A 23436-nucleotide genomic window follows, 5' to 3' on the forward strand; every position below is an offset into this window, starting at 1 on the left:
CTGAAGCAGGCATCCTGGACCCTAGAACACTGTTGAACTTCAGTGACCCTCAGGTTCAAGGGTCTTAAGACCCCAGAATCTAAAATGCACTGCTGGCTGGGCACCGTGGCTCATGCCTGTAATTCCAACACTTTGGGAGGCTGAGGAGGGCAGACTGAATGAGCCCAGGGGTTCAAGACCAGCCTGGGCAACATGGTGAAACCTCATCTCTTGAAAAAAAAAAAAAAAAAAGAGGCTGAGTGGGAGGATCACTTGAGCCTGGGAGGCAGAGGTTGCAGTGAGCTGAGATCAAGCCACTGCATTCTAGTCTGGGGGACAGAACAAGACTCTATCCCAAAAATAAATATGTAAAAATAAATAAATAAATAAAATGCCCTGCAGGCCCCCATGAGTTCAGGACTCATGGGGCTAAGAGGAACCAGTCAGGAATCCCAAAGCTGCAAGTTTTCATATGCTCCCTCAGCTCTCGGGTGGGGCTTCACTGTGCTGGTATTTCAGGCATGTTATTTCCTCCTCCTTCCTTCTAGGAAACTTTAAGCTTCAAGCACTCCTCTCTCCACTCCTCAAGAGCCTCCTCCTCCTCTACCACTAGGATGGCAGGTTTTACAGCCTGACCTACAATTGGATTCTGCTGCAAATCCTAGGAGAATTGATCCAGCCAATTAAGTCAGGAAATTGCTCTCTAAATTTAACATGTCCGTCAATCTCATCCAAAATGGCAGCATTGATTTGATGGGCTGAGGCTTTAAGGTTATCTTTATTTAATCCAGCAAAAACTATATTAGGCTTCTCCCACGTCACAGATTTGCCTGTTTCTCAATTTTGATTTTATTAAACTCAGCAGTGTAAATATCTCATAAAATAATTCTCATCAACACTCTCCTGCTGGACTCACACCCTGGAGCTGTTGCCTGGAAGAGATGCTAAAGGAGCAGGCAGAAATCTCTTGTTTTGTTGCCTTTGGTTTACCTTATGTCTCCACTTGTGAATTTGCTTATCCCCAGCGTCTTTTCCAAAAAGGGTGTAGGGCAATGTATGTGTGCACTGCATGTGCATTTCCATTCCACAGATGGAAATATATCATTTATTAAAGATATAGCTACTTGGGACATTTCCTCTGCCTTGAGAAGACCATCTGCCACCCTAGTTCATTGCTCAGATTGCCTAGATCATGCAAGAGGAGCCCACGCACAGATACACAGAGACATTTGGAGACTGGATATCATCTTTAATTAATAATGCCATAGCTCAACATCTTTTTTGTTGCTGTAGCAAATTGTGTGTGTGTGTGCGCGCGCGCGCACACACGCGCGCATTCCTGAACAGATGAAAGGCCAGCAGAGACTTCCTAGCAGGTCTCAGCCAACAACTCTGTTGAGCAGCAACTGGAAGATAGTCTCCATCCAGGCACAGAGGCCAGACTTCTGCCTCCTATGGCATTGAGCTTCTCTTTCTCCCGGGCCACCTTTCATGCATTGAGGGCAAGGCTGAGGCCTGTCTGTACCAGCCCAGATTAAAGGACTTCTAAGCACAGATCAGCCTCCAGTTCCCAGTCCTCACTGCCTCTGACCAGAGGGATGCCCTAGGTAGAGTACAGATGGCTAGGCAGAGGTGGACAACTTGTGCTGGCCTTGGTCCCCTATGTCACACTGGGGCAGCACCACAATGGCCCCACCCTGGTAGAAAATCCAGAGCTACTGGGGCCACTTGATTGATTACTTTCAGAGATAATCAGAATGGAGCACAGGTATTTTTGGGGGCCAGCTGGAGAAGGCCAGACTCAGCTTGTGGAGGCCATAGGAAGTTGTTTCCAACCCAAACCTAAAAGCCTGCCCTCTTGCCATCTCCATTCTCCAATTCCTCACATGCCCAGTAGGTCCACAACCTGGACACAGCAGGGGAGGGTCAGCGTGACAGTGGGTTGCAAGGTGGCCATGAGAGACCTGGGCAGAACTAGACCTGCAGCCATGTGCCAGCCTGAAGCCAGCCTTCTTCCCCATGGTCAATGCCAGCCAGAGCTCTCTGAAGCCAGATGGGACCCCCACAGTCAAGGCAGCAAGTTCTTGGCCTAGTGCAGAGGAAGAAAACCAAACTGGCTCCACTGTCCCATCTCCACCTGCTCTGTGCCTTAGGAAGGCAAGGAGCCCAAGTCCCCAGGACGGCGGTATCAGCTGTTGGGGAAGCACCGTTGTCCAGGTGAGGCCTCGGGCCGGAAGCTGTGTTTGTTCAAGGGGCTTGGGTAGTAGGTAGTCGTGTACACATTGGTCTGCTGCAATGGGTAGAAGTTGGCTCTGTCATCAGGGATCAAGTTATTCTTATTCAGTGTCTGTGGCAGGAAGAAGGAACCAGAGAAAGGGGTGAGGGAACAGACAGAAGAAGGGAATAGGCCAGGGCAAGGAGTCCAGAAGCTGGCCAGCGAAAGAACACTCAGACTACGGATCCAGTGGTCTGTTCACACCACCACTGCCTGGTTCCACCCAACAGAGGGCCAGAACCCCTACATTCTTCACCCTGCCCTCCCACCCTGCCCTCTGCTTCTACAAAAAGGCTCCCACCTTGAACTCCATGGGTGTGTACTTTTCATTCTTCGGGGTGCCCCCGCCCTTGTACTGCAAGTGGTTGGGGGTGGCAGGATGGACCAGTGTGGACTCCTGGGACTGACGCTGGCAGTGCTGGCAAGACAGGTACACTGCCAGGGTCAGGAGCCCAGAGCCCAAAAAGCAGGAGATGCCCGTGGCCACCAGGTGGATGAGATTGAACCCTGGGGGAAGAGAGGCAGGTAGTAAGATAAGGGCCACTGTGAAGAGGACAGATTCCTGCCTGCCTCCCTGGGAGCAGAAACAGCAACAGGAGGCTCTGAGGCCACAGCCAAAGGAAATGCGGAGGCCGGGGAGACTGTCACTGGGGTCCTCTTTCACAAGGTACCCTGTGGCTCAAGTCAGAGATGGCAACCAGAGGGTCTGGAGTCGGATGACTCTTCCTTGGGTCCAGGCTGAGAATGCCCTCCTAGGTGGGGGGCATGGAGGGAACTGCACAGACCACCCTACACACCATCTCAAAGCAGTGGGGACCCCAACAAAGCCTGGCTGTCTGGAGCAGAATGTGGAAAGAATCCGGACTTTGAGTGGGGTGCAGGAGGGGTGGGAGGACCGCAGCATGAGGTAGGGCCGGTTTCTTTTACCTGCACAGCTGGTGGCCTCCTCCATGCTGGAGGCTGGCAGGATGACTGCAGGAAGACCAGTGGACAGGGTGTCAGGGGCGGAGACGAGAGGAGGGGGGCTCTGCAGGGTAGGTGCAACTCTGGGAGGACCCTTAGGTCAATGATCAGCGGCAGGACTGGGAATGGGGCCTTCCTTTCCCTCCCTCTTTCCCCAGAGCCCACCTCTGAGAAGGGCTGGCCCATCCACTGGACGAGGAGGGTCCAAACCTCAAATGTGTGCATGGAGGCAAATATGGGAGTTCTCTTTTGGTATCTCCTTCCCACCTCCATGTTTCATCCTGTGCCCCCACTTTCCCTCTCCCCACCAGGACACAAGCTTCAGTAGGGGAAGGAGGTTGGGAGTGCAGGCTGGGAAGGGTTGCTGTGCAGTTGCTGGCAGGGAGACCTACCAGGAATCTCACTGTAAGGGCAGGGGCGGCTCTGGCTGCTGTTTCCAGCACAGGGGCTGGGCCCTGGGAGGAGCTCCTCACAGTGGCGGCTTCGGCTCTGGGCTCCATCCTCAGTGCACGCACTCCACTCAGACCAGGGCGACCAGCCTTCTGGGGGTTGTGGGTGGGATGAGGTGAACTGCCACGAGACCCCCGGGTGGGGATTAGAGGGCTCCATGGTGCTTCCCAGCCCTGGCGGGATGTGCCTCGTACCTGGGCAGGCCTGTGTGGCACACAGTGCCTCCTCCGTGTGCAGCCCGAGACAGATGTCCTCACCTGGGGAGGGTGCGGGGCTGGTGCAAGAGCGCGTGCGTTGATAGTGACCCCCACCACAGGAAGCGGAGCATGGGGACCATGAGGTCCAGCAGGACCAAGCACCCCTAACTGCAAGGGGACGAGTGTGTGAGGGGCTGCAGGGGCAGGCGGGGCTCAAGACGGTCTTCCACCCCATTCCAGGCCAGGTCACTCTGAGCCACAGTGACCTCAACGTCTGACCGATCCACCCGTCACCCAACAGCGCCACCCAACAGTCCACTGATAGGGAGTATCACCCCGCCCCATGGGGCAGGCGGGGAAACGCAGGCAGCAGCAGAGACATCCGGAGGGAGAGAAACCAACTCCACCTCCAATCAAGCGTCTTACCTAACTCATTAAGAAAGGTGAAAAAAAAGGGACAGGGAGGATAAGTTGAGGCCCTACTTCACTGGAGTAGCCATTGCATCCGTGGCCGGGGCAGAAATTTGCTCTGGGGGTCCCTAGCACAGAGGTGGCAGGAAAAAGGGGTCACTTGGGCATTGGGGTTCCCGGGTAGGCCTTGTGGGACGGGGGCGGTGTCTCCAGGATGACAGGGTTTCCCTGGGCCAAGGATTCCTTCCATGCAGGGTTACCTGGGCAGGCCTGGGGGTTGCAGTCCTGGTATTCGGCAGCATCGCCCACGCAGGGCAGGCCCCCGTTGCGGGGCTCCGGGTTCGTGCACGTTCTCTTGCGGACGCGAAAGCCCAGCTCGCAGTCCCGGGAGCAGGACGACCACGGGCCCCAGGCGGCCCAGCCCCCGCTCACCATGTGCGGAGAGGTGCTCCCGCTGCGCAGAAGATCCCCCACCAGGGCTGCGGAGGGGCGCGGCCTCAGCGACTGGGGGCCCGGACACCCCGACCCGACCCTGGCCCTGGCCCCGGGCTTCCCCTGGCTCTCCCAACCCCGCCCGCACCGCTCCGGGGCTAGGAGGGAGGAAGGAGGGGGCGCAGCGCGGTACCATCGGTGTCGCAGGCTCCGGAGCCGTCCGCGGGGCAGGTCCTCGTCTCGGTCCTTCTCCTGCCGAACTGCAGGCCGTGCGGGTCGGCCAGGGGCGCGCGGCAAGTGAAGCGGAACCTCTGCTCCTGCCGCGCCCCGCCCTGCGTCACGTTCACCGGCAGCCACGGCGTCCAGGGCGTGTTGCGCCGCACCTCGGGGCAGCCCTCGGGGTTGCAAGTCTTGAATTCCTGCGCGTGGCGGCGGCGGCTTCAGAGCTCTGCGGCCCCCGGACCCTCCCTCCCCTCGGCTCGAGCCCCCCATGTCCCCCACGCCGCGCCCGGCCCCGGCCCTCACCACGCCGCAGCCCAGGCAGGAGTTGCCGTTCTCGCAGGCCCGACGCCGCGACTGCACGCCGCCCCCACAGTTGCTGCTGCACTTGCTCCAGGAGCCCCAGGAAGCCCAGAAGATAGGCAGCGGGCAAGGTGTGTTCTCGTTACAGAACCTGGGGTGGGGGAGGGGCGTCAATCTAGGGAGGGGAACCCCTTCCCTGACAAGAGGTCCCTGGGAGTGCAAGAGTGGAAAGGACGAGAGTCCCCGGGATCACGAGGAGAATCCAGGCCACTTTCTGGGGGGCCGCGAAAGTCTGGGACCTCAGGCCAAGCCTGTCCTCCCTCACCGCTCCTCCCGGCTCTTGCCCACGCAGATGCGGCCCCCGTGGCGGGGAGCAGGGTTGCTGCAACTTCGCTGGCGGACCTGGAAGCCGATGCCACAGGACGTGCTGCACAGCGCCCACGATGACCACGGGGTCCACGCCCCATTCCTGTTGGGGTGAGAGGGGACAGACACAGATGCCTCTCTGAGCCCTAGCTTTTTAGATCTAGTCTGTATCTGTGCCGATGGATTTTCTGTTGCTGTCAGAAAGAGCTGGACAGTGACATAGAAATATCTTCTCCTAAACAGGTCATCTCAGGCAGACTCGCTCATCCATCCGTTCATTCATTCTTCCTTCAACCATGTATTGAGAGCCTTCTTCCATATATCAGGCTGTGCTCAGGGCTAAGGACATAGAGATAGGACATGGCCCCTACTTACAGGGGAAAAAGGGCAGACTCTAGGGAAGAACACCCCAGTCCCCTTTCCACTCTGTAGCTTCCGTTTCAGCCTTCCTGGTTGGTCCCAATCCTTGCACTGGAACCCACACTCTGTCCCCTGTACTACACTGTGCGTGCTTTGCTCCAGCCTCAGACACTACTCCTTTGTGGCTACTCTGACTCCAATTTTCAAATCTGGGCTCTACCACTTGGTGGCTGTGAAACCCTGGGCAAGTTACCAGAACCTTCTGTGCCTCAGTACTCTTAACTTTAAAGTAAGGATAATGACTGTATTCCTACCCCCATGAGGTTTCTGTGAGGGCTACATTAATAATTGTGTATGAAATAGTTGTTTTAAGAGTGTCCAAGGCTGGGTGCCATGGCTCAGAGCTTTGGGAGGCTGAGGTGGGAGGATCACTTGAGGCCAGGAGTTCGAGACCAACCTAGGCAACAAAGTAAGACTCCATTTCTACAAAAAATTTTTTAAAAATTTGCTGGGTGTGGTGTGGGCATCTGTAGTCTCAGCTAATTAGGAGGTTGAGGCAGGAGATTATAGTGAGCCATGATCACAGCACTTTACTCCAGCCTGGGCAACAGAGTAAGATGCTGTCTCAAAAAAAAAAAAAGTGTCTAAAATTATGGGTTAGTTATTTTATGAGGTCCCCAGGCACCAGGCAGTGTGTAAGCTTATCTCATTTAATGCTCCCAACAACTCTTGGGTGGGTACTATAACCCTCACTGACAGAAGCTCAGAGTGGTTAGGTGGCCTGGCCACGGCCACACCTCCAGACAGTGGCAATCGGGGATTGGCACCAGGTTTCCTTGCCTTGCCACCATCCCATACTGTCCCTTATGTTTGAGACAAGACCTATCGAGGCTCACCTTCGTCTGGAAGTGACCCCGATGCCTGCCCAGCATTCCTCTTTGCATCAAGAGACATGAAGAGGTAGAAACTTCTCTCTTACTAGCATGGAAACTCCCTCAGGGCTCAGGTTTCCTGCCTCACACACTAGCCACCTATCCGGTCACCAGCACAGCCCTGAAGTGGTTTCTGTCCCTTAGTGCAAACACCCGAGTGAGGGGGCCCCATTTTCCGTTTTCCCCACCCTGGTCCAAGGCAGTCACCATGCAAGCCCTGTCCTTACATACCTGGAGCAGTTGGCAATGTGGATGGCTGGCCCCAGGCAGTCAAGGCCCCCACAGCGGGGTCGAGGAGAGTCACAGGATCGGGCTCGACACAGGCAAGAGCCTGAGTTGTCCCCATCTAAGTGTTCACACGGTTGCCATGGTGACCATGGGCCAAAGCCCCCATCCCGTGTCACATTTCGCACCTGCAGACACGCATGGGGGACAGTACCCCTATGACCCAAGGCAAGGGCAGGGAAGTCACAGGATCTCAGGGGATTGGGGCAATACTGGTGGGGAGTCACAGCCTGAATTGAAGGAGAGGTCTGAGGTGGGAGGACACACAGGGATTCTCACAGGGCAGGCGGTGATGTTCTGGATCCAGAGGCTCATGTTGGAGCTGTCCTCGAGCGTGCTGCAACGTTGCTGCTTCCCGTCCCAGCCACAGTATGGGTCCCGGGCCCCCAGGCATGCCCTGCCAGACAGACGTCCTGGGACTCAAGCCCACTGGCTTCCCAGCCTCACCTGCATCTCAAGAACACACCTGGACACTCCCCTCTGCACACCACTTTCCATGCATTTGTCCTCCCTGATAATAATGAAGTTCATTGAGCCTTTACTTTGTGTAAGGCATCATTTTAAGCACTTTATAAGCATGACTTAATTTAAATCCAGCACTCCAATGATGTAGGCACTGTTATTATCCCGATGTTATCTGGGAAAAACCCAAACTCTCATCCTCCAGAGACTGCACATTTAACAGAGACGGCAGTGCTTTCCCCAAGTATGGGTACCCCATACTCCTCACGCAAAGCCACAGGAGCAGATGTGGTTAGCAGAAACCCAAAGAGGTAGTACCTCCCTGACACATGCTGTGATCATAGAGTCATAAAACATTAGAGATGGAAAAAGCCTTACAGATGGTTTGGTCCAGCCATTTTCAACCCTGGCTGCACATTAGAATCACCTGAAGATCTTTCAAAAACATAATATCCCAGCCCACCCCAATCAACACTCTCTGGGGGTGAAGCAGTGTTTAAGAGCTCCCTGGGTGAGAACTACTGGGATCCACTACACAACCTTTTCATTTTACAAAGGTGAGGGGAGAAGGAGTTTTCCCGATATCACACAGATCGTATGTGGTGGAGCTGGGCCCAGACCTGAGCTTTCCAACCACGCTTTCCCCCTCACACTTCTGCTTCCCACAGGAGGCTGTCTGATTTCACACAGTGAACATCAGCCCATCCCTCAAAACACAGCACAGGATCAGCAGACACCTGGGTGCTGTCCATGGTCACCTGGGGCACCCACATGCTTGTGTTGCTTCGTGGCAGGAATCAGAGTCCAGTGCTTTAGCATCATGAGAATGAGCTCAAGCTGCAGAAGGTCACATCCCAGTTCCCGGTTCCTCAACCCTGAGGGCTGGTCTCTCTGTAGGGGCCCCCAAAGTGATACTGGTTTACACACTGATGCATGTGCCAAATAGGCCACTTCTCATACTCTAGAGCTCCTTTTCTCCTTTTGATTTACTCGTGTAATTTTTTAACAGAAAAAATCTAATCTCTGCTAGTAGGACTTCAAAGGGGAGAAGTCTATGGAGATTACGGAATCAGGCTTTGCCATCCATTGCTGAGTACAGAGAGTATCCAACCCAGGTGCCAGAAGGAGGGTCCCTTCAACACTCAGCCCACTGCCAATCCTGGGGGACACCTGGATCCCTCTGGCTCCTGTCCCCAGCTTCCACCCCCTTCTGAGCCAATCTGCTGAAGAGGGTCTGGAGAGACCACGGGGCAGGGGCTCAGAAATTGGAGGTTGGAAAACAGAAAAGGCTTTAAAGCAGGAGGTACTGGGCTGCAAAGAAAATGGAGCCTGATGAGGAGTTCACATCATTTTGTGTTTTTGCAGAGGGATCTTCCCATTGCACAAAGGGGCCAAAGATGCCTGGGGCTAAAGTGATACACCAGAAAAAAAAAAAAAAAAAAGCCAAGAGTTGCAGCTTTTGGTGTCTCCCGGGTAGAATTTTTCTTATCTCTTGAAGCTTCAAGGAGAGTAAAGAGTCGCCTGTCAGGTGAATTCTTAACTTTCAATGAGTTCAATAGATGTCAGGCCCCAGAGAAAAATGAGGTTATGTGAGAAATTATACGAAGAAGAGGGTGAAGAAGATAGTGCTATCCATTGCTCAGGGCAAACCATGGCCTCATATAAGTGAGGCACTCATGGGAGCCTGGTAAGCACACTCTGGCCCACGCAGGAATCCAGAATACTCAACTGTTGCTCAGGAATCTGTTTCTAGTTTATCCTCTCAAGGACAACTTGGGTAAATTGTACAAGACAAGTGTGGTCATATTTTCCTCTGGGGTCGATGGTTTGATCTGAGGGTATTTTATCAGCGGAATCCATCAAACTGGACATCACATGACTACATGCAACACATGTACACAGTCGTCCCAGTAACCTGTGATTTTGCAACTCTGCTTACTGGCTGACATTGGGACTGCTAGCAAATTCAACCAATCAGAACTCAGCAAAGCCCACTCCTGAATTTATTTCCTTCAGCCCTCAAAAAGGGGTGTCAACCTCTAGAGGCAGCTGATGTGGCATTTATAAGTGACATAATTTCACTGGGAAAAAAAATTAGCCATAGCCAGTAACCAATAATAATAAATAATATTCTATCCATTAAAAACAAATATCTGCCAGCAGAGAAAATGGGTAAGAGCAAAAAACCTGAATCAGCTTATATAAGACAAATGCAGAAGATTCTAGAGAAATGTAATTTGCTTCTTGCTCTTTCTTACATCTAGAGCCTAACCAGCTCTACAGCAGGAGTTTTTCCAGTATTGCCTGCAAATTAGGATCTCCTGGGCACCCTTTAAAAGGCTTAAGCAAACCAAAAAGCCCACCCACCTGTATTTGGGTTTTTTGGACTGAAATAGGCCCAGGCATTTGAAATCATCTAAATACCCCTCAGGTAACTCAGCAGAGTAAGCAAGTTTGAGAAATGCTGTGCCAGGAGCCACTTTTGACAAGATTCCCAAGGGGTGAGTGTGTTGTCTTTCCAAACCATGGCAAAATAGGAAAGAAGAAAAACGTGGAGTAGATCCTGGCTCCAGCCTCCTTTCTCCAGGCCCTCTCACCCCTTCAGCTTCCCCTGCTCTCAATTAAGTCCCAGAGAAGAAAGAGGATACCAGATTCTCCATAGACATGCCTGCCCTTCCCCTTCCCTGGCAGCCTGAGGGGACCCTTGAGACTTCTGGGGGCCAGTGCCCAAGCTCTCCTTCTCATGAATAAAAGGGATAGCTGCCTCCTTGGCTCAAGTGGAACCACATTTTCTGCTTTTGGCCAAAGGCCACTTCAAAGCTTACAGAGCAGGGAGCACTCTTAAGATAAATGAAAGCTCCAAGGATAAGAGACTTAAAGGATGTCTCTGACTGTAGAAATGGTGGCAGTTTAGAGTACTTTTCATAAAGGAGCCATCAGACCAATAATATATCAACATGCCTCCCTTTTTCCTTTTTTTTTTTTAACTGCAGTGTCTCAAGCAGCCATTACTAAAAGGAACAGGTTCATTGCATGGGCTCGGAGGTGGGACAGAGATGGATGGTGGAAGTGGCAGGCGGGCAGATTCCAGCACTATGGCCCAGTAGTCTCACAGTAGGAGCTGTCCCGGGTGGAAAAAGTATTTCTGGAGCTTGTGAGCAAAAAATAGTTGAGGGTGGGCCTTCCCTTTTCTCATGGGGCAGCCAGGGGAGATCTGTGAATGAGATGGGGTAGAGGACCTTTCTCAAAGGCAGGGTGAAAGGCATGCTGGATGGAGGAAAGTGGTGGTTCATGCATAAAACACCTGCTTTGCAGAGCCAGTCACTAGTTTATCCCCCAGGTTCCTCCTTGTGGTCTCTCTCTGGCCAGGCCAGGTCTTGGTGGTGCCCTGTGGGGCTGAGATTCTCCTGAGGGAAAAGAGGCAGTTGGAGACAAGACCCTGGATCCTGGGCAGAGGAGGGGTCCTAAAGAGGCCTCTGCTTACCCACCCCCATCTTTCTGCCAGCTTTGGAAGGAATGAGGAAAAAAGCATGAAATGTCTATCCTAGGACACAGTAAAACCCTGTGACAACACACGCCACAATAGTGCAAATGCTAATATATTGTGGCAGCTGGCTCCCAGACTCCCAGAGCCAGTCTGGCGCACAGCTTGGTGACTGTGTGTACTTGCTTTAGCCATTTTACTAATCTTGCGATAATGTGACCCTGCATTTTTTTCTTTGAGACAGAGTTTTGCTCTTAATGCCCAGGTTGGGGTGCAATGGCGCGATTTCTGCTCACTGCAACCTCTGCCTCTTGGGTTGAGGGATTCTCCTGCCTCAGCCTCCTGAGTAGCTGGGATTACAGGCATGCACCACCACGCCCAACTAATTTTGTATTTTTGGTAGAGATGTGGTTTCTCCATATTGGTCAGGCTGGTCTCAAGCTCCCAACCTCAGGTGATCCGCCCGCCTTGGGCTCCCTAAGTGCTGGGATTACAGGCATGAGCCACCACACCCAGCTGTGACTTTGCATTTCATACTTTTTGTATTTACCTATCGTTTTTTAGCAGAGTTTTCACTGTACACACCAAGGGCTCCTTCCTATCCCAAAGTCAAGAAACAAAATAGAGTGAAAGCACCCAACTCCAAATTGACCTCCTTCTGCCTTGCTCCATGATAGGAATACACTACACAACGCCCCCAGCCCCTCCTCTGTAGAACGCATGAGTGGTGAAATGTCCCAGCTCCTTTCCTTCCTCCTGTCCACTGCAGGCCCTGTTCCTTCAGATCTGGCTTAGAGCCGTACTAGCCCACCTGCTATGTGACAATCCTGTTCACCACTGTCTGATTGATCTCTTCACACTGCTCATGACTCTACTCCACTGCTCTAGGATCACTTAAGTGCCCACAGCCACAGGATTCAAGTCAGAATCCTCCGTTGGCCTTGTCAGCTGACCTCAAGCCAGTTTCCGGCCCCATACCCCATGTTTCTCCTGCATCAAACTCCTCTCAAGCCAAACAATCAGTCAACTGAAGGATCAGTCATGTGTGGAAGGCCACTTTGTGCCTTGGGCTAGGCGGAGCTCCCTGGTGGAGTGTAAAAAATACCGAGACACTGGGTTTGCCTTTAAGGATTTACAACCTCTTAGAGGACAAGCCATATGTAAAAGCCTGTGATTCACTGCCAAGCTGTACTGTCTATATTCAATGAGACTCCAGAGGGCCTAGGAGGCTGGAGGGCTCCTAAACGCATTTGAGGAGATAAAAAATACAAAAGATACCATGTGATTTGCTGGACTGGGCACTTTATGAATGCTAGTCCCAATCTTTACAACTCTGCCTATGTTAAACATCATTTGCTCCATCAAATGTCTCCCTGTTTTTCTGATGAGAGAGCCAAAGCTCAAAATGATTCAGTCATTCAAGATCATACATTTGGTAGATGATGGAGCTGAGATGGAGCCCCAGGTGTGTCTAGTTCCACCAGGTAAGTCCTTCCCACCACACCCCACCATCTCTCCCCACATACCTGATAAGGCCAAGGTTCTCTTCCCACCCAGACATCTGGAGGTGTGAGGGAAGTCAGCGTTTGGGGCCTATTTCTCTTGCCTCCTCTCACACCAACAGTCTTACAAAGTGCCCTGAACATGGTAGGGCTTAGTAAGTGTGTGGTATCTCGCTGATGGAGCCCTGTGTTGGGGCTGAAGGGAACTGGAGAGTTGGCCCTGATGCTCCCCCTCCCCGGCTGCCTCTCCAAGATCATCCAGCTCTTACCGGCCCCACAGGCCTCTGCCTGGCTCCTAGCACACCCCGCTGGAGCTGAAGAACAGCCCTGTATCACGGATACCATTTGCCTTCTAAATCTTGAGGACAGATGGCACAGCCAGAACTCTCAGTTGCAAAGGTCACAGAAGCTCGTGTGGCTGTGGCGATGCCAGCTTCTGATTATAATGAAAATGAGGTGATGCAGCCTATGAGAGCCTCAGGTGGTAGCAATCTGGGCTACATTTCCATTTGGCTTTGGAATAGGCTTTGGTTTCCCCATTAAAAACTGGTGCCACAGTTGTCAAATCTGCGAGTCCACATATATGAAGCTATGGGATGGAGAACCAAGTAGAAGCAGTGGGAAGCCAGGGCAACTCCTTCACGTGGCGCCTCACCTCTGCCCTACCTGCAGCAGCCCTCTCTACCTCTTCCAAGGAGGGAAGGAAGGAAGAGGAGCAAAAATGTGGGGCTGACTCAAAGCATCATCTCCATCTGCACCTGGGCAATGAGTGCTGTGGCTTCAAAGATAAAGACCTTTCTGTGCTGAAGCGACTGAGAATAAATCAACTGGGCTAGAGATGGTTGACTGGCCCTAGCTACGCGGTTGCCAGCAGGGATAACAGCCACCCACCAAAATTTGCTAAGCACACCCTTCCCCCAAGTACTGATGAGTGCTTTATGGAGATTATCCCAATTAACCCTCACAAAACCTTGCAAAATGCTTTACGAGGAGAGAACCAAGGTTCAGAAAGGTTGACCGACTCGTCCTAAGACTCACTAGTGGAGACTGCGGGGACTGACCCAAGGTCTCCCGGGTCCAAAGCCCCGCCTTTTAAGCGCCGTCGGCGCAGTGTGCTTGGCAGGGCCGACCTCGGGAGCCGCCCCCGTCCCGGCTTACCCCTGGCTGCGGTAGGCGGCGCACCTCTCCAGTGGGACTCGCAGGACGCCGTCGCTCAGCCCCACGAAGAGAGCGCGGGCGCTGTGCAGGATGCGCAGGCTGCGCAGGGGTTCGCTGCGTCCGGGGGGTAGCACGTGCAGCTCCTCCAGGTAGCAGCCGTGGAGGCTGCGGCTCGCAGTGGACAGCGCCTTCAGGATGGTGCCCGACTCTGGGGGAGAGGGGAAGCCAGACCAAGGTGGCCTTGAAGGCCCCGGAAGCTTGCAGCCCCGCCCCCGTCTCTCAACCTACCCCCCACCTGGAGTCCAGGCTGGGCCGGGCCGGCTCACCGGTGCCAATGTAGAGCACGTGGTAGAGCGTGTCCTTGGCCTGCACCAGGTCCACCACGAGGTGTGAAAAGCGTACGCTGTCCTGGGTGACACAGGGCTCGGGTGTCACCGGCTGCACGGCCTCGCTCATCAGGAAGAGGCGCTGCGCGTCCTGCAGGCTGCGTTCCGTCAGGTTCTCGTTGGGACCGGTCTCAGGCAGGGTGCCACACTGCGGCGGGGAACTGGGTTACACGCGCCCGGCCACCTGGGCTGCAGTGATCCCCTGCCGGCTGCCTCCTCCTGGCAACCCAGGTGGCCACAGCCACCGACGCTGATTCTCCAGCATCCCCCAACCCCAGCATCCCTGCTGGGAGTCCTGCACCCTTTCCAGGGTGGGATGTCTCTTCTTTGGGAACGAAAAACAGGAGGCTGGGGAGATGGGGAAGGAGGATCCTGCCAGGGTTGAGGAAGAGGAGAGAGGAGAGCAAAGGGGACTGGACTGCCTAAAAATGGATAATTTGAGTGTGGATGAGTGTCCAGTGATTTTTATGCTGTTGCTGCAGGTGCCCCTCTCCTACCTTGGGCCAAACCCTGCTGTCCCTCTCCTGTGTCCCTACCAGCTCAAAGTTCTTATGATTTCGAAACCGAAGCTGGAAGCCAACCACGTTTTACTGAGCATCTCCTACATTTCAGGCTTATGAACCTTCGCAATTAACTGTGAGATGTTCTCTCTTATGGTATTATTCCTAGTTCCAGATAAGGAAAAAGAAACTGAAGGAGGTTGGCTGACTTTTTTGTCCAAGGTCACATAGAGACAGGCTAGATCTGGGTCAGGATGGTAGGACTGTAAAGCTTGAGGTCTTTCCCAGCTGCATCCCACCTCCCGGGTAGGAAGCTGGGCAAACATGAAAATCAACCATCAGCAACCTCCTCTGCCCCCTCATTCTTTCCCTTTCTCCGTTACAGGATGGGGGATGCTCGTATTACCCATGGCTGGGCCCTGACCACGCGCTGACCACCCCTAGCACAGACCACTTCCAGGAATTAGTACCCATGTTGAACACACTGCGAGAAAGTTCCAGTTAACATCCCCAAATTCCAGCCAGACAGCATGTGTAGTGCTTCCGTGGTTCTCCACACTGGAGAACTGAGGTCCCACTACCCTGCCTCCCTGGAGGCCTGGGCTCACATTTAGAGATGGCTCCTAGCATGCTCCCTTGCACTGCCACTCACCCACTCTTCCCTTCTCCCTCACAGTCGTAGAGGTTAATACCCTCAGGGAACCATTGTGGACCCCAGCAATGGGCATGGGCTGGCAGGGTCAGGTCTGGTGTCTGTCTGTGCTAAGCAGTTGGGAATCAGCTTGTGGCTGGTAGCCTGGGGGGAAGGCAGTGTGTGAAGACAGGAAAATTCTGTACCTGGAAATTGGGGATGGGGTTGGCGATGGGAAGCCAGGCAGCCCTAGGGTTCTCCTGGTAGCGAAATGGGCCACTGAAAGCCTGGGAGATGGCACTGAGATTGAAGGCGCAGACGGCAGAAGCCGCGACGCTGTTTCTGAAAGACAAGAGGTGGTGGGACAAGGCTCTCCCTATAAGACCTGGCACCCTCCTCAGAAACCCCACAGCCAGCTGTCATATGCAATCCCCAAGGCTCTGTAAGCATCTATGATGAGTCTGGCGCACCACGGGGGCATCTCAAAGGGAGATGTGGTCCTCACACTCCTCAAACCCCCTGGGAATGACCCACTGGTGAATTCTCCTGTGCTACTGCCTTCCTCCCTCCCTCCCTTATCCAGCAGGAGGCTGAAATTCAGTGGCTTTCAAACATTGTGGCTCAGGCCCACGGTAAGAGAGATATTTTACCCTACAACTCAGTATAGTATGCACACATCCATAATGAATTTTTATGAACTTATCCTTACTAAATATGTGAGACTCTGATATTTTATTCCATTCTATTCTGATTTATTTATTTACAAAAGCTGGTTACCAAACCACTGATTTATGCTGTCGCCTGCCACACCCTGAGTTCAGGAGGCCCTTTCGGTCACAGAAGCATGTTTCCGTGAATCTTGCATGAACAGGTCACAGAAAGGATACCACCATACCAAATGCTTCTAGTTTTATGCTTCGCATTTAGTTCTTCTCCCAAATGTGTCCATTTCTCTCCACCTCTGCCTGGTTTCCGCCCCCCTTCAGTCCCCCGAATGCTGTGCTATTCTCTTGGTGGCCTGCCTGCAGCCTGTCTAGTCTCCTAATCCATTTTCCACACAGCAGCCAGAGTGGTGAGCATTTCAAAATGCACCTCTGAGCTGGTGGCTGGCCTACTTCAAACCTGTGAATAATTTCTCCTTGCTCTTAGAATAAAGATTAAAACCCTTAAAGCAGTCTGCAGTGTCCTTTGGGACATATCCTCCCTGCCTTACCCCTTCACTCTCCTCTCCTGTCTTTCTCCTCCTCACCCTTAGCTCTCTTGCCACACTGATCTCTGCTCAGCTCCTAAAACATTTCTTCCCACCTCAAACTTCTGCACATGTTCCCTCAGGCTGGAATGCTCCTCTCCGTTAGTTTGTTCCTACTCATCCTATAGATGTCACTTCCTACAGGAAGCCTTCCCTGATCACCACTCCTTTATACTGTTAGAGGCTTTTCTGCACACTGCCCTTTCTCTTTATAGCATTTATCATGATTAAAATTTGTTGTTTAATATCCATCACCCCGTTTCAGCTTTTAAGTACAGAGTGATGTCTGCTTTTGCTCCCTGACACCCCACCCCTAGCAGGACAAGCACCTGCATGGAGAAGGCATGCAATAAATACACTATTTACAATCCACACTGATGGTGTCAGTTTTGATGCCTCTCCACCTGCTCCTGACTCTCATCTCTGTCCACCCCCTCACACTGTCCTTCCAATAGCTAGCTTGGTCCTCATATAGTGGCTGCTATCCAGGGCCCAAGGTGAGCAAACACCGCTCCATGGCTCATAGGTTTCTGATGTTCCTTCCAACACTGTGCGGCCAGTGCCTTCCTTGGTCTCAGTGCCCATCCATCATTGTCTATATCAGGGCATCCAATCTTTTGGCTTCCCTGGACCACATTGGAAGAAGAATTGTCCTGGGCCACACATAAAATACACTAAACACTAACAATAGCTGATGAGCTAAAAAAAAAATTCAAAAAAAAAATTGTAATGTTTTAAGAAAGTTTACAAATTTATGTTGGGCCTCATTCAAAGCTGTCCAGGGCCACCTGCTGCCCACAGGCTAGGGGGAAGGCTGTGGGCTGGACAAGCTTGGGCTACAGGAAAGTCACGTGATTGGGTTAGCCTCTTACACAGAAGAAGGTAGTGGGAGGAGGGTCCCATGATCTGTGAGGGTTACCTGTCCTCACACCTAGAAAAAAAAGGGACTATCATTCCCAGCCTGTGTTTTCCAGGACAGTCTAGATGGGAGGTGATGGCAGGGTTACCAGAAGATTGCTGGTTAGATTGAGCAGAATCACATAGTCCTGAGGTTGGAAGGGACATTAGGGAATCCCTGTTCAGCCTCCTTGAGGCTACTGCTGCCTGCCTCCCTGCCCCACATGGCTGCATCCTCTCATCCATGGCAGGCTTTTCCACCTTCATCACCAGCATGTTCCTCCTTCATGGAACCTCAGCCAGATCCATTGGCTTTATTCATATCTGACCTGGGCTTGCCCTTCCCAGTAGCCAAGAACACGGGCTTATCACTCTAGAAGCAGTAAGACAAAAGCCTCAGACGACCCTGGGCAGGAGGCACGGCAGTCCCCATTTTATAGATGAAGCCCACTAGGCTGTGAGGCCAGGCCAGCTCCTGACATCACAAGGAAGGGGCTGGCAGAGGGCAGGACTCACACGTTGGTGGTGAAAACTCCGTAGATGAGGTCCTGCTCCGGCAAGTGGAAGGCACTCTGCAGCTCGTTATAGTAGAAGGGGACCTCGCCTGGACGGGAGCAGTTGAGCCGGGCCTTCATGAATGTGGTCCACGTATCCTCCAGCAGGAATCGGCCTCCCACGTCATTCTTGCACACGCGGGCCACGCGAGAGTACACGGTGCGTCCACAGTCATGCTCCACTGCATTCTCCCGCAGGAAGAAGTATGCAAACAGCCCAATATCATAGGCTGCCACGAAGTTTGGCTCTGGGTGGGCAGAAGAGGAACAAAGGGCAGGGCAGGCCAGCAGGGAAGAAGAGGGCAGAGTCGGGAGGACTCAACTGCTTCAGTTTTCCCAGATGGGCACCCTGACATCCTCTCCCTGCAAGCTTAGTGACTTGGGGGCCCTAACTAACTATATTCCCACCTCCAATACCAAGTGTAGCTACAATATTAACCATGTGTTACCACCCACCTCTCACTGGGTGCCAGACAATATCCTAAGTACTTAATGGGGATTTACCCAGTTGATCAACATAACCTCTGAGGTAAATCCTATGATTATCCCCATATTACAGAACAACATTGTGGCACACAGAGGTTAAGTACTTGCTCAAGGACATACAGCTATTTAGGTTGGTTCAAAAATAATTGCAATTTTCGCCATTACTTTTGATGGCAAAAACCAGGATCAGTTTTGTGCAACCTAATAGTTAGTGAGAAAACAGGGGTTCAACCCCAAGGTTTAGGAAACTCATATGGCCCTTTCCATAACCTCTCTCTCTTTCCTAAGAGGCAGGCCCTCGCTCTTTCGCCCAGGCTGAAGTTCAGGGATGTGACCATAGCTCACTGCAGTCTCAGACGCCTAGGCTCCAGGCATCCTATCACCCCAGTCTCCTGAGTAGCTGGGAATACAGGTGTGCATCACCACGCCAGGCTAATTTAGTTTTTACTGTTTTTAGAGATAGGACCTTGCTATGTTGCCCAGGCTGGCCTCAAGAGATCTTCCTGCCTTAGCCTCCCAAAGTGTTGGGATTACAGGCATGAGCCACTACACCTGGCCTCATAATTTCTTCTTATCCATAACTTATTTTCCTAAACAATTCCTGATTATCTCACTCTCCCCTAATAGTCCACCCTCCATCTGTTATGGGTCCTCAGAGCACCATCTGTATTTTCATCTGGGGTCCATCTCCAGCATGCTCTGGTCTTTGGATGAACGTCTGCCCTACTCTGGACTTCTTCCTTGATGAGGCAAGTGGGAGCCCTTGCAGAGGTTAGACAGGAATGAGGATGAATACGGGAACTCAGTGTGGGCTGGCGGGACCAGAACCAAGGGAGTCCCCACCCCTGGCACTGGGGGCTCCTTACCATTGAGCCACTTGGAGTTATACTGGGCAGTGCGAAGTGGTGGCCCGCTGCCCAGGCTGCGGTAGATGGCAGGGTCCCGACCTGAGAAGTCTATGACCGTGGCCGCGTAGAGCTCCCCCTGGGAGGAAATCACAGCTGTGGAGTTGTGGCGTGGGTCGTATGGGCAGCGGGCCACACCATTGATCTTCTCAATCATCCGGCTGAGGTTCCCCACCTGGGGACAATGGGGAGAAGGGGACGCTGTTCCCTGAGGCCCTGGTGCTGCCTGTTCTTTCCACCCAAGTTTTGTTTCCTCGTGGGCCCCAGTCTCTCCGGGCCTCTCCCCTCCTCCAGCGTCCTCTCACTGCCCAGCCCATGGTCCTTCTGAGGGAGCCTCCCTCAGGGAGGGAAAGGTCCTCCCAGTGGGTCCATCTGTCTCCAGCCCCAGTCATGACCCTCCAAGGTAAGTCTGATTGATAAAATAGAGACGGCCCAGTTGAATTTGAATTTCAGACGAACAGGGAGTAATTTTTTAGTATAAGTTTATTCCAAATACTTCAGGGAACATGCTTATGCTAAAATATCATTTATTGTTTATCTGAAATCCAAATCTAATTGGGCATCCTTTTGTATTTGTTTTGTGTGTTTGTTTGTAAAATTTGGCAACCCCCCTTCAAGGCTGTGTGCCCGGACAGGAGAAACCCCGCATGGTGCCCCCTTCAGCCTGCCCTGCCCTGAGTCGTTCACCTGTCTGCTGGTGCACACGGGGGAAAAGGCATTGGTCCCACACATGAACACCTTCCGGCCGGCGACGATCAGGACTCGCACGTAGTTCTGACACTCCTCCTGAGGCAGGAAGGAAAGAAGCAGACAGCACAGCTCTCCAGGTGCGATGCTGGGTGTCTCACTCTCACACCACTGCATCATGGATGCCAACAGGTATTCTCAGACACTCCCCTCGACCCCAGATCCACCTATCCTGATGTCCAGGTCACATCTGTGGACGCCCCTCCCACCAAGGCCATCTCTGTATCACTGCTCCCTCAGATGCTCAGGACCATCTGGCCGCAGGGCTGTGTCCCCACCTGCTCAAGGAGCCCCAGCTTACCCTGGCCAGGCCTCTCCAGCAGGGGACCTCATGTCCTCACAGTGCCCTCTCCATCCCCACAACCACAAGCCTCCTTCCAGCTCCAGGCCACCGGACCACCAAGGCCACGTACCTCAGTCTTCCCTTTGCTTTGGCAGGAGCGTCGCGTGTCCTCACTGGAGGCCCACTCTGTGGCCTGGGGGAGGAACACAGGAACACATGGACATTGCATGACTGTGTCGTTCACCACCACTCACCACCAGGGCAGGCAGCAGCCGGTACCGGGAGTGGACAGGAAGCTGCGAAGGAGGGACAGCCTGCAGGGTGGGGGCTTTTCTCTCTATATCCACATGGACCTGGGAGGGCTGCTCAATCTCCTTACCCAGAGGCCTTTCACAGGTGGGGACCCTCAGCCCAACACCCGTCCCACCTGCTTGGGTCAGAGGAGGCACAGCTTCTGCAGCTTTCGTCATCCCCACACAGCTCTGTCCTAGGAGTCAGCCAGCGAGCTGGAAGTGGCCAAAGGACCTTCAATATCACCCCAGGCCCTGAGTGGGAAATGCGCCTATTCTGTGCCAGATGGCCCTCAAATGAGGGGGAGGCAGGAAGGGAGAAAAGATTTGGCAAACCCTGAATGTAGGAGATTTAAGTTTCCAACAACTCCAGGCTTTTTCCTTAAGAGATGGGGAAACCAAGGTTCTGTGTGACATAAGCAAGTCACACAGAACCTTGTGTAAAGCAGGGTCTGGAGCCCACATTTCTGATGCCAAAGCTGTGTGTGTTCCCATAGTCTCAAGGGCTGAGACTCCCCCTTTCCTAATTGCTCTCCTCCCTCCTACCCCCACCATCTGCACTTTCCTTCGGGTTGTCCTGGTAGCATCCCTCGTGCTCTGCCATGGGGTCATGTGTGTGGGGACACAGCTTTCATGTGGCGACCTGCAGGACAGTACCATGTTCTCACGTACCCATGGCGTTAGGAGAGGGCTGCCCTCAACCCAGGATCTTTTCTTCCCCTCATCTATTCTGCCTCTACTCTCTCTGAACAGCAGCTGAAGGGAGGCATGACGCCCTCCACGTCCAAGCACTGTCAACAGCCCTGGTGTGGAGCATTACATATTTCTGGGTCACATGTATAAACATGAACTGCCTACATGTCCTGGGAGAGGGAGCCCTGAACAAACAGCTCTCTCATCCAAATGGGGAGGAAAGAAAAAGAGCCCACCTGCTTTTAATTTCTAAGAAAGCTGTTTCTAGCCATGAAGTTACTGCCTGCAGAGCTCCAGAGGCCGCAGTGTGGGAGGGAAGGCAGGGTACCAGGAGAGCGAGCAGAGGCCGGGAGAGTGAGCAGCAGGCCTCTCTCTCTGCTTTCCAGGACACGCCAACCTGCATCAGTGATGGCTGCTTTGTGAGGCAGAGGGAGGCTGACTCCTGTACACCCTGGATTCAGGAGCTGAGTGACGAGTTGGGAACCCAGGCTTCTGTGTCTCCCAGACCTTGGAGAAGAGCAAAGGACCCGAGTCTGTCCACAGAGCCACAGTGTTCATCTGAACACTGAGCACTGTCATATGGCAGAACCCATCAGCTCTCAGGCTAAGCCTAATATAAAGGAGGAGATACAAGAAACCTTGGGGTTCCTGGGGGCAGAAAAAAGTAATGAGCCACAAACATTGCAGATATGCAGGCCAAAAGCCCTGGACGGTGGGTGGCTTTGGGAGGACTGCATGAGCAAAGGGTCCTGGAATCTCTGAGCAGAGGAGCATATCGAAGGGGTCAGCCTTGTTCCTGAGGAGGCAGGATCCCACTGAGGGGGCTGCACCGTGAAAGGAGTTAAAGTTCTGCTGAACTCAACAATGGGATGGGCACTGTGCCAGGGACTTGACACACTTCTTTTTGATCCTCACAACAACCAGTGAAACACATAGCCTTTTGCTAGTTTTACAGGGAAGAAAACTAAAGTCCAGAGAGGCGGAGCAATTTGCCCAAGGTCACACAGCTAGTAAGCGAGAAACTCAAGATGTAAATCCAGACAATTGATATCAGAACTAAGCTCTTTCTGCTACATCCTGCAGCCTCTTTCTCAAACTAAAAGTTAGACCATATGGCCAAAAAAGAGTATATATATTTATAGAGATAACAGCACGGAATGGCTTTTTGAGACCATTTATTTACTTAAATTTTTTTTATATCAAATTAATGATGCACAGAGTTTAAAAAGTTAAACAGTATTAAAATTTATCAATTAAAACCCCAGTGACCCACTCCTCCCAAACCCACCCTTTTCCCAAAAACAACCACTTTCACCTCTTTTAGTTGCTTTGGGTGTGTTTTTAAAAACCAATTTCTAAAAAACATGTATCAATCTTAGACTTAATCTTTTAAATTCCTGTTACGGAGGTGAAGATTTTTCCCACTTACCCACCACCATTCTTCCCCGCACCAAAGCACACGTAACATTTCCTGTCTTCCCATCCTCGCATTATAATGACAGTTTTAATTAAAAGCAACATTGGTATTTACAGCTAGCATCCCAGATTTCACTGAATGGATGGCACCATCAATTTGTAATATGAACCACTGAGGAAGAAAATTGCTGCCAATCAAATGCTCTTATTAGTTACAATTTTAATGTAAACATATTGAAAGTGCTCTTATTTAGATGTATGTTTTTATCATATATATCAATCTTGTGCATACAAAAAATATATGCAAAATTGGGTATCCTTAAACCTTTGAATTCAGCATTCATCTCTTCTGAATCACTTTTTAGAGTTGTCAGTGCTCGTTTTGTTGTTTGTCTGTTTACAGAACCATTCTTTGAACTGCCCAGGTGTCAGTGTTGCAATAATTCTTAAAGAGCTTTCCACTCTGGTCTCCACAGTTTTCTTCCATACCATTGACCTCATCCTGCAAGTCTGGATGCTTACAGAATGGGCACCATACCAATAGGTGCCCACAGGTTTTCTGACACACCAGGACTCATATTCCTTCCTCACGTGATCCTAAAATTGTTTGTAGAGTGAAAC

General features: G+C 52.2%; 1 protein-coding gene across 4 annotated transcripts in view; it reads right to left on the reverse strand.

The window, feature by feature from the left end:
* Window positions 1-1211: 1211 nt before the first annotated feature.
* Window positions 1212-23436, reverse strand: part of SEMA5B (semaphorin 5B) — a 118593-nt gene continuing 96368 nt past the window's right edge. For 2 of the 4 annotated variants that reach the window (XM_017508198.2, XM_037731218.1), the window contains exons 6-23: window positions 20547-20609; window positions 20074-20172; window positions 19348-19561; window positions 17958-18243; window positions 15502-15637; window positions 14105-14312; window positions 13779-13986; window positions 7452-7569; window positions 7119-7300; window positions 5555-5698; window positions 5233-5380; window positions 4901-5126; window positions 4536-4754; window positions 3862-4032; window positions 3610-3759; window positions 3182-3226; window positions 2556-2761; window positions 1212-2326 (exon numbers count right to left, since the gene is read on the reverse strand). In XM_017508198.2, the coding sequence (XP_017363687.1) occupies window positions 2168-2326; window positions 2556-2761; window positions 3182-3226; window positions 3610-3759; window positions 3862-4032; window positions 4536-4754; window positions 4901-5126; window positions 5233-5380; window positions 5555-5698; window positions 7119-7300; window positions 7452-7569; window positions 13779-13986; window positions 14105-14312; window positions 15502-15637; window positions 17958-18243; window positions 19348-19561; window positions 20074-20172; window positions 20547-20609 (2982 nt within the window). In that variant the 3' untranslated portion in view covers window positions 1212-2167. The remainder of the gene's footprint in view (window positions 2327-2555; window positions 2762-3181; window positions 3227-3609; window positions 3760-3861; window positions 4033-4535; window positions 4755-4900; window positions 5127-5232; window positions 5381-5554; window positions 5699-7118; window positions 7301-7451; window positions 7570-13778; window positions 13987-14104; window positions 14313-15501; window positions 15638-17957; window positions 18244-19347; window positions 19562-20073; window positions 20173-20546; window positions 20610-23436) is intronic. The other 2 variants (XM_017508199.2, XM_017508200.2) reach the window with 2 other exon arrangements.

Source organism: Cebus imitator, unplaced genomic scaffold, assembly GCF_001604975.1.
Source record: "Cebus imitator isolate Cc_AM_T3 unplaced genomic scaffold, Cebus_imitator-1.0 Scaffold387, whole genome shotgun sequence".
NCBI classification, from domain to species: Eukaryota; Metazoa; Chordata; class Mammalia; order Primates; family Cebidae; genus Cebus; species Cebus imitator.